Here is a 10,877-nt window from a genome sequence, read left to right on the forward strand (position 1 = left end):
GGGATGTTCTTGATCTAGGGATCGAAGCAGGGTCTCCTGCATTGCCGGTGGATTCTTTACCAGTTGAGCTACCATGGAAAATTACCTGGTCAAGACAAGTAAGACTCTGAAATACACTGGTTTTTGAGGAAGTGATGTTTGAGACCTGATAAATCAGAAGTCTGGTTGAAGACAATTCCATGTCTTCTCATTCTTTTTATGCTCCTTGTTGATTAACATGCATTCTTCATCTATTTAAATCAATCAATTCAAATGTATTAGTGTTTCTCTGGAGACTAACAACTTTGTATATTAATTTAAAAATCTTTCCCTTCCATATTTCCTAAAAGCTTTATAAATTTGCCTTTGCCACTTAGGTCTTAAAAACACTGGAACTGAGTTTTTTCATGCATGACTGAATATCCGCATGGTTACTCAGTGGTGCCAGAGCTGTTTTCTGCAACACCCCTCCCTTTCCCCAGTGGTCTACCACGCCACACCGTTCATACAGCCAGTTTCCAATCATAGACATCAGCATCTATGCTCTTTTCAGTTTGTTTATTTGTCAACCCGAGGATGAAGACCGCACTATTTTACTTATTGGCTCTCTGTAGCAGATACTGTGATCTGGAGAATCAATCCTCTCACCTTATACTTAGTCTTTTTTAAATGTGTTTGGACTAGCCATGGCAGCAAGTATGTTAGAATCAGCTTGTCGAATTCTAAAGTGTTCTGCTCATACTCACATGCTCCACTGGGCTATTGTAAGACACTAACATTGGCAATGGCACCCCACTCCAGTACTCTTGCCTGGAAAATCCCATGGACGGACGAGCCTGGTAGGCTGCAGTCCATGGGGTCGCGAAGAATCGGATACGACTGAGCGACTTCACTTTCACTTTTCACTTTCCTGCATTGGAGAAGGAAATGGCAACCCACTCCAGTGTTCTTGCCTAGAGAATCCCAGGGACGGGGGAGCCTGGTGGGCTGCCATCTCTGGGGTCACACAGAGTTGGACACGACTGAAGTGACTTAGCAGCAGCAGCAGCAACATTAAATATGTTAATCAGCTTGGGGAGCTTGAATCGTTTAAACATTACGTTTCTCAATCTGAAAACTTGGCATATCTCACATTTCATATCTGTTTAGTTAGCACAGTGCCTCAATAAATTTTTCTAATTGTCTCTTTATAGATTTAGTACTCAGATGGTAAAGAATCTGCCACCAATGCGGGAGACCTGGGTTTAATCCCTGGGTTGGGAAGACCCCCTGGAGGAGGGCATGGCAACCCACTCCAGTAGTCTTGCCTGGAGAATGCCCATGAAGAGAGGAGCCTGGTGGGCTATTGTCCACAGGGTCGCAAAGAGTTGGACATGACTGAGTGACTAAGCATGCACTCTTAGATATAGTCCTAAACATTTAAAAATTAAGTCCTGCTTTTAATGGTAGCATTTTGGAAAAAATTCATTTTAATTATTTGTTATATAAATCTATAATAGATGTTTATATTGATCTTATATCAAGTTTTCTTGTTTAAATTTCTCATAATTTCACTAATATACAAAAAGATTCGTTTGGATTTCCTACAAATGCCATTACACTATTTGCATATGATCACAATTCATTTGGACTTCCTGGTGCCTCGGTGGTAAACAATCCACCTGTCAATGCAGGAGATCCAGGTTCAATCGCTGGGTCAAGAAGATCCCCTGGAGAAGAAAATGGCAATCCACTCCAGTATTCTTCCCTGGGAAATCCCATGGACAGAGGAGCCTGGAGGGCTACAGTCCATGAGGTCACAAAAGAGTTAGACATAACTTAGCCACACAACAAAAACAACATAATTTACTTACTCCTTCTCATGTGGGTACCTCACATGACAGATACCCACATACATATATATCTCTTCTTTTTGTTTAACTGTACACATCAATATCTCTAACAAAAATCTGAAAAATAAGAAAAACAAGTGGTGATGGTGTACATCTTATTTTATTTATTTTTTATTTTATGGAGAAAGATACTAGCATTTTACCATTAAGTATAATGTCTGATATGTGAATGTTTATGGTACTGGGGTTTTTTGATAAATCGTTTTCTAGGAATGTTTATTGTTATGCTAGGTTGTAAAGAGCTTTATCATGAACTGATGTTAAATTTTGTCAAACACTTGCTTTGATCTACTGACAATGGATACTTTAATTTGTTAATGGGCCAATTTTTTTCTTGCTTTGAAAGTTACGCAATTTTTGCATTTTAGAGATAAAAATTGTATCATAATTTAGTATCTTTTTATTACTTGATTGACTAATATTTTAAGATACTTGCACCTGTGTTAAAGAATAGGATTAGATTATAACTTTCTTATTTATGATGTTTACTTCAGGTTTGCTATCAATGACAAAATATGAGTATTTATTTTCTCAGTTTTTAAAAATGTTGAAGATAAAGGGTGCTAATTTGTTAAATTAATGGTTTCAAAAGAGCATTCAAAGGTCCAGAGTCATGAAGACAGGCTCACACAGGACACTCCAAACCATCCCTCACACTGACCTCTTCTTCCCCAGAATTTTTCTCAGGGCACCCTTCACCTCTGCATTCCTCAAACTGTAGATTAAGGGATTCAACATAGGGTTGAAAAGGCTGTAAAACAATGACAGAATCTTCCTTTGTTCCTGAGAATGGCTGGATCTGGGGGTCATGTACAAGACGATGGCACTGCCAAAGAAGAGCCCGACCACGCAGAGGTGGGAGGAGCAGGTGGAGAAGGCCTTCCTGCGGCCCTCAGCGGACTGGATCCTCAGGATGGCGGCCAGGATCCGCACATAGGAGCCCAGCACCAGGCAGAGGGGCCCGACTAAAATGCAAACACAGGATGCAACGATGATAATTTGGTTCAGCCAAGTATCGGCACAAGCCAACTTGAGGACAGACAGGATTTCACAAAAGAAGTGGTTGATTTCATGAGGCCCACAGAAGGGCAGCTTCAGGATAAGAACTAAGTGCACAAGATCCCAGAGAAAGCTAAATGCCCAGGAAGCACTGGTCAGGACAGTGCACACTCTCCAGCTCATGATGAAAGTGTAATGGAGGGGGTGGCAGATGGCCACATACCTGTCATAGGACATCACCACCAAAATCAGGCACTCTGCAGCAGCAAAAGCCAGATACAAAAATGTCTGCATAATGCAAGGAACAAAGGAGATGGTTGTTTTCTGACTCACAAGATTTGCCAGCATCTTGGGGACATTGTTGGAGGCATAGGATATGTCAATGATGGCCAAGTGTGAGAGAAAGAAGTACATGGGGGTGTGCAGTCTTGAGTCTAAGCAGATAAGCCCCAGGATGACTCCATTCCCCAGAAGGGTGAGGGTGTAGAAGAGAGAGAAAAGTCCAAAGAGGAAAAACTCCAGTGCTGAATCGACCTGGAATCCCAGGAGGGTGACTTCTGTGATCCATGTCTGGTTGCTTCCCATGCTCCTGGCTAGAAACAGAGAAGCCCAAGGCTTCAATAGGACAGTCAGAGTTGTAGGGAAATCAAGACACAAAATACCTTCTGAGTGTAACAAAATGAGCATTTGGATGTATTACTTTGAGTGGGTTTTCTATAACTTATTTTTAGATACACTATATACACAAACTTCGTGTGATCATACAAATCAGAAACAAATTCCCCTTTTACCAATGGATACTAAGATATGTAAAATATAGATAATAAAATATATGATAACATGATAAATGCATTATTATATACTCTGTGTAATAGTATACACACAAATACAGACGTGCACTGTTTAGTAAAATTCAAGTATCCTGGCTTCCCTTCAAAGGTGTGAGTGTTGATTATTAATGTGCTTAGAAGAGAGACAACCCTGACAGTCCATATGTAGTAAGAGGTAGTTTCATTTCCTAATCTTGCTTATCTTCTTGGTTCAAGAAATAAAGTGTTTATGATACTTTGTTATTTACATGTTGCTTATTTTTCCACTTACCTTCTCATATGCTTTTCTATCCACTTATTTCAGATTTGAATTCCCTTATTAAATAACCTCTAAATTTTGTAGCATTTCAAACTTTGCATAAAACTCCTCTCAACAGTGGACTAATTATTCCATAGAAGCATCTTCTGCCATTTCTTTCCCATCTCCAGAGTTTGCAATTTTATTTGTACTGTCTTATTTATTTTTTTATCAGCACCTGATCCTGAAATTTAAGCATAAGTGAAAAATTATCAGAGTAGATGAACACAGGCACACATATTGTCTTAAATTCAGTTAAGCATGGCGACATTTCTGCAGCCTAAGTATGAAATTCAAAAGGTGAAAATGAATTTACATTCTCTGTGGGTGTGTTTAAAGATGACCCCTGCTTTTTTTTTTTTTTTTTGTAATTTTAATTTTATTTTATTTTTAAACTTTACATAATTGTATTAGTTTTGCCAAATATCAAAATGAATCCATCACAAAGAATAAATTTGAATCAGTTCTAATGAGGTGGATGAAACTGGAGCCTATTATACAGAGTGAAGTAAGCCAGAAGGAAAAACACCAATTCATTTTGACCCCTGCTTTTTAATTACATATTATTCACCTCTTTTCTCTTTTCCCTTTATAATGTAATACAGAGGCAAATTTGAGAATCTGTTGTGAAAAGAATCTTTAGTTGTTGCAGTATTATTGCCATGATATCTCCTGAATCCCTTCCTCATCACCTGTTACCATGCTGACCACCTACTGCTGTTCTTTTGGATTCTGAGTCAGTCACAGGGAGTAGGATCAGCTGGAGCATCCATTGGTTAGTTCTCTCTAGGGAGCTCGTCCTGGGCAGTGCCTAGGTCTATCCACAGGAGCATGGTCATGAAAGGGATGGATGGCAACATTACACTGAGAAGCCTTGTAAACAGGTGCTGTCTCTTTACATTTCCTCACATTTTTTTCCAGAGACAGCCTGACATGGAGCAAAGAGATGTCGTGGTTAATTACCACCCTTAAAACACCAAAAGTACAAAAAACATAAAATAGGCCTTGAAGAAAAAGAACAGGGAAAAATAGTAGAAAGTGACTTGGTTTGGAGAGGCTCCTTTAGCTGGGATTGTCAGGAGAAGGCTTCTTAAAGAGGAGACACATGGGTAGAGTCTAAGTGGTAAAGGAAGTGCCACCTGACAACAGCCAAAGTGGACTGCTTCCTGCACGGGGAATAGTAAAGGCGAAGTGTTGGGTAGGAAGGACTTGGTGAGTAACGGAAACAGAAAACAGTCTAATGTACATGAAACATAGTGACCAAGAGGTTGGAATTATTCACTGTTATCCAGTTTATAGTTTTGAAAATTTAGAATTGACATAAAGTTTGAAAGCTGGAGATGAACTGAAATTTTGGCAAATTGTATAATATATAATACCATGGCTGTTGGTTAATCACTAAGTCATGTCTGACTCTTTGTGACCCCATGAACTGCAGCATGCCAGGCTTTTCTGTCCCTCACTATCTCCCGGAGTTTGTCCAAGTTCAAGCCCATTGAATTGGGGACGCTATCCAACAATCTCATCCTCTCATGCATTAAAAAGGATAATACAGATCTTTATAGGGTGGAATGAAATTTTTTCCACATAAAGTCAAAGGATGTATGTGTAATATGATTCTATTTATATTTTAAAATACAAACATATCTATACATAATATGTCTTTAGGGCCTCTTCAGATATATGTAGGAAGATTCTTTAAGTTACACATGAAATCTCAATTAATTAACTCTAGAGAATAGCATTATGGAGGGTCTTACATTTTGTATGTATTGTTTGTTTACTGTAGTTTTGTTTGTTTTTTAATAAACCTGTGCATTATCACAGGATAAAATAAGACATTCATTTTTTTAAAATCTATCATTTAATGTAAGTTGACTGGTTCTATAAAGACCTACAAGATCTTCTAGAACTGGCACCAAAAAGACGTCCTTTTCATCACAGAGGGTTAAAATACAAAAAGTCGGATATCTGGGGAAACCTGGAGTAACAGGCAAGTTTGGCCTTGGAGTACAAAATGAAGCAGGGCAAAGGCTAACAGAGTTTTGTCAAGAGAACACACTGATCATAGTAAACAACATTTCCCAACAATTCAAGAGGGGACGCTACACATGGATATCACCAAAAGGTCAATATTGAAATTAGATCGATTATATTATTTGCAGCCCAAGATGGAGAAGCTCTACACAGTCAGCAAAAATAAGAACTGGAGCTGACTGAGGCTCAGACCATGAGCTCTTTATGGCAAAATTCAGGTTTAAATTGAAGAAAGTAGGGGAAACCACTAGGCCATTCAGGTATGACTTGAATAAATCCTTTATGATTATACAGTGGAGGTGATGAATAATAGATTCAAGGGATTAAATTTGGTAGACAGAGTGCCTGAAGAACTATGGACAGAGGTTTGTAACATTATACAGGAGGAAGTAACCAAACCATACCAAAGGGAAAAAAAATGCAAGAAGGCAATATGGTTGTCTGATGAGGCTTTACAAACAGCCGAGAAAAGAAGAGAAGTGAAAAGCAAGGGAGAAAGGGAAAGATCTACTCAACTGAATGCACAGTTCCAGAGCATAGCAGAGAGAGGTGTGAAGACCTTAAATGGACAATGCAAAAAAATAGAGGAAAACAATAGAATGGGAATGACTAGAGATCTCTTCAAGAAAACTGGAGTTATCAAGGGAACATTTCATGCAAGGACAGGCAAGATAAAGGACAGAAACAGTAAAGACTTATCAGAAGCAGAAGATATTAAGAAGAGGTGGAAAGAATACACAAAACTATACAAAAAAGGTCTTAATGACCTGGAAAACCATGATGGTATAGTCACTAACCTAAAATCAGACATCCTGGAATGTGAAGTCAAGTGGGCCTTAAGAAGCATCACTACAAACAAAGTAATGGAATTCCAGTTGAACTATTTCAAATCCTAAAAGATGATGCTGTTAAAGTGCTGTACTTAATAGGTCAGCAAATTTGGAAAATTCAGCAGTGGCCACAGGACTAGAAGAGGTCAGTTTTCACTCCAATCCTAAAGAAGGGCAATGCCAGAGAATGTTCTCATTACCAAACAATTGCGCTCATTTCACATGCTAGCAAGGTTATGCTCAAAATCCTTCAAGCTAGGCTTCAGCAATATGCAAACTGAGAAATTCCAGATATACAAGCTGGATTTAGAAAAGGCAGAGGAACCAGAGATCAAATTGCCAACATTTGCTGGATCATAGAAAAAGCAAGGGAATTTCACAAGAACATCTACTTCTGCTTTATTGACTACGCTAATGCCTTTGGCTAGGTTTCTGTGAGTATGGTTTCAGTGTGACTGCCCTCTGATGCCCTCTGGCAACACCTACCATCTTACTTGGGTTTCTCTTACCTTGGACGAGGGGTATCTCCTCATGACTGCCCCTCCTGACCTTGAATGTGGAGTAGCTCCTCTTGGCCGTCCTGCGCCCGCGCAGCCGCCACTCCTTGGACGTGGGGTTGCTCCTCTCGGCCGCCGCCCCTGACCTTGCGTGAGGGGTAGCTCATCTTGGCCATGCTTCTGCACGGTCCGTCACAGTCGGTGCACTTCTGCGCCATAATCACAGAAAACTAGCCAATCTGATCACACGGACTACAGCCTGGTCTAACTCAGTGAAACTAAGCCATGCTGTGTGGGGCCACCCAAGATGGAAAGGTCATGGTGGAGAGGTCTGACAGAATATGGTGCACTGGAAAAGGGAATGGCAAACCACTTCAGTATTCTTGCCTTGAGAACCCCATGAACAGTATGAAAAGGCAAAATGATAGGATACTTAAAGAGGAACTCCCCAGGTCAGTAGGTGCCCAATATGCTACTGGAGATCAGTGAAGAAATAACTCCAGAAAGAATGAAGGGATGGAGCCAAAGCAAAAAGAATACCCAGTTATGGATGTGACTGGTGATAGAAGCAAGGTCCAATGCTGTAAAGAGCAATATTGCATAGGAACCTGGAATGTCAGGTCCATGAATCAAGGCAAATTGGAAGTGGTCAAACAGGAGATGGCAAGAGTGAACGTCAACATTCTAGGAATCAGTGAACTAAAATGGACTGGAATGGGTGGATTTAACTCAGATGACCATTATATCTACTACTGTGCGCAGGAATCCCATAGAAGAAACAGAGTAGCCATCATGGTCAACAAAAGAGTCCAAAATGCAGTACTTGGATGCAATCTCAAAAATGACAGAATGATCTCTGTTTGTTTCCAAGGCAAACCATTCAATATCACAGTAATCCAAGCCTATGCCCCAACCAGTAACACTGAAGAAGCTGAAGTTGAACGATTCTATGAAGACCTACAAGACCTTTTAAAACTAACACCCAAAAAGATGTCCTTTTCATTACAGGGGACTTGAATGCAAAAGTAGGAAGTCAAGAAACACCTGGAGTAACAGGCAAATTTGGCCTTGGAGTATGGAATGAAGCATGGCAATGGCTAATAGAGTTTTGCCAAGAGAACACACTAGTCATAGCAAACACTCTCTTCCAACAACACAAGAGAAGACTCTTACACATGGACATAACCAGATGGTCAACACTGAAATCAGATTGATTATATTCTTTGCAGCCAAAGATGGAGAAGCTCCATACAGTCAGCAAAAACAAGAACTAGAGCTGACTGTGGCTCAGATCATGAACTCCTTATTGCCAAATTCAGACTTAAATTGAAGAAAGTAGGGAAAACCACTAGACCCTTCAGGTATGACCTAAATCAAATCCCTTATGACTATACAGTGGAAGTGAGAAATAGATTTAAGGGACTAGATCTGATAGACAGAGTGCCCGATGAACTATGGACGGAGGCTCGTGACATTGTACAGGAGACAGGGATCAAGACCATCCCCATGAAAATGAAATGCAAAAAAGCAAAATGGCTGTGTGAGGAGGCCTTACAAATAGCTGTGAAAAGAAGAGAAGCAAAAAGCAAAGGAGAAAAGCAAAGATATAAGCATCTGAATGCAGAGTTCCAAAGAATAACAAGAAAAGATAGGAAAGCCTTCCTCAGCGATCAATGCAAAGAAATAGAGGAAAACAACAGAATGGGAAAGACTAGAGATCTCTTCAAGAAAATTAGAGATACCAAGGGAATATTTCATGCAAAGATGGGCTCGATAAAAGACAGAAATGGTATGGACCTAACAGAAGCAGAATATTGAGAAGAGGTGGCAAGAATACACAGAAGAACTGTACAAAAAAGATCTTCACGACCCAGATAATCATGATGGTTTGATCACTCACCTAGAGCCAGACATCCTGGAATGTGAAGTCAAGTGGGCCTTAGAAAGCATCACTACAAACAAAACTAGTGGAGGTGATGGAATCCCAGTTGAGCTATTTCAAATCCTAAAAGATGATGCTGTGAAAGTGCTGCACTCAATATGACAGCAAACCTGGAAAATTCAGCAGTGGCCACAGGACTGGAAGAGGTCAGTTTTCATTCCAATCCCAAAGAAAGGCAATGCCAAAGAATGCTCAAACTACCGCACAATTGCACTCATCTCACACGCTAGTAAAGTAATGCTCAAAATTCTCCAAGCCAGGCTTCAGCAATACATGAACTGTGAACTTCCAGATGTTCAAGCTGGTTTTAGAAAAGGCAGAGGAACCAGAGACCAAATTGCCAACATCCACCGGATTATCGAAAAAGCAAGGGAGTTCCAGAAAAACATCTATTTCTGCTTTATTGACTATGCCAAAGCCTTTGACTGTGTGGATCACAATAAACTGTGGAAAATTCTGAAAGAGATGGGAATACCAGACTACCTGACCTGCCTCTTGAGAAACCTGTATGCAGGTCAGGAAGCAACAGTTAGAACTGGACATGGAACAACAGACTGGTTCCAAATAGGAAAAGGAGTATGTCAAAGCTGTATATTGTCATCTTGCTCATTTAACTTATATGCAGAGTACATCATGAGAAATGCTGGGCTGGAGGAAGCACAAGCTGGAATCAAGATTGCCAGGAGAAATATCAATAATCTCAGATATGCAGATGACACCACCCTTATGGCAGAAAGTGAAGAGGTACCAAAAAGCCTCTTGATGAAAGTGAAAGAGGAGAGTGAAAAAGTTGGCTTAAAGCTCAACATTCAGAAAACTAAGATCATGGCATCTAGTCCCATCTCTTTACAGGAAATAGATGGGGAAACAGTGGAAACAGTGTCAGACTTTATTTTTATTAGCTCCAAAATCACTGCAGATGGTGATTGCAGCCATACAATTAAAAGATGCTTACTCCTTGGAAGGAAAGTTATGACCAACCTAGATAGCATATAAAAAGCAGAGACATTACTTTGCCAACAAAAGTCCATCTAGTCAAGGCTATGGTTTTTCCAGTGATCATGTATGGATGTGAGTTGGACTCGAAGAAAGCTGAGCACTGAAGAATTGATGCTTTTGAACTGTGGTGTTGGAGAAGACTCTTGAGAGTCCCTTGGATTGTAAGGAGATCCAACCAGTCCATTCTGAAGGAGATCAGCCCTGGGATTTCTTTGGAAGGAATGATGCTAAAGCTGAAACTCCAGTACTTTGGCCACCTCATGCAAAGAGTTGACTCATTGGAACAGACCCTGATGCTGGGAGGGATTGGGGGCAGGAGGAGAAGGGGACAACAGAGGATGAGATGGCTGGATGGCATCACCGACTCGAAGCACATGAGTTTCAGTAAACTCCAGGAGGTGGTGATGGACAGGAGGCCTGGCATGCTGTAATTCATGGGGTCGCAAAGAGTTGGACATGACTGAGCGACTGAACTGAACTGAACTGAATGCCTTTGACTATCTGGATCACAACAAACTGTGGAAAGTTCTTAAAGACATGTTCCCAGGTTCCCAGACCATCTTACCTGTCTCCT

The 10,877-nt window shown here is 40.4% G+C and overlaps 1 protein-coding gene across 1 annotated transcript; it reads right to left on the reverse strand.

Moving 5' to 3' along the window:
- Nucleotides 1-2,522: 2,522 nt before the first annotated feature.
- On the reverse strand, nt 2,523-3,455 carry LOC113891823 (olfactory receptor 2A14-like). Its single transcript, XM_027540303.1, has one exon. The coding sequence runs from the start codon at nt 3,453-3,455 to the stop codon at nt 2,523-2,525; it is 933 nt and encodes a 310-aa protein (XP_027396104.1).
- Between the last annotated feature and the right edge of the window lie 7,422 nt (nt 3,456-10,877).

Source organism: Bos indicus x Bos taurus, chromosome 4 (genome assembly GCF_003369695.1).
Source record: "Bos indicus x Bos taurus breed Angus x Brahman F1 hybrid chromosome 4, Bos_hybrid_MaternalHap_v2.0, whole genome shotgun sequence".
Taxonomy (NCBI): domain Eukaryota; kingdom Metazoa; phylum Chordata; class Mammalia; order Artiodactyla; family Bovidae; genus Bos; species Bos indicus x Bos taurus.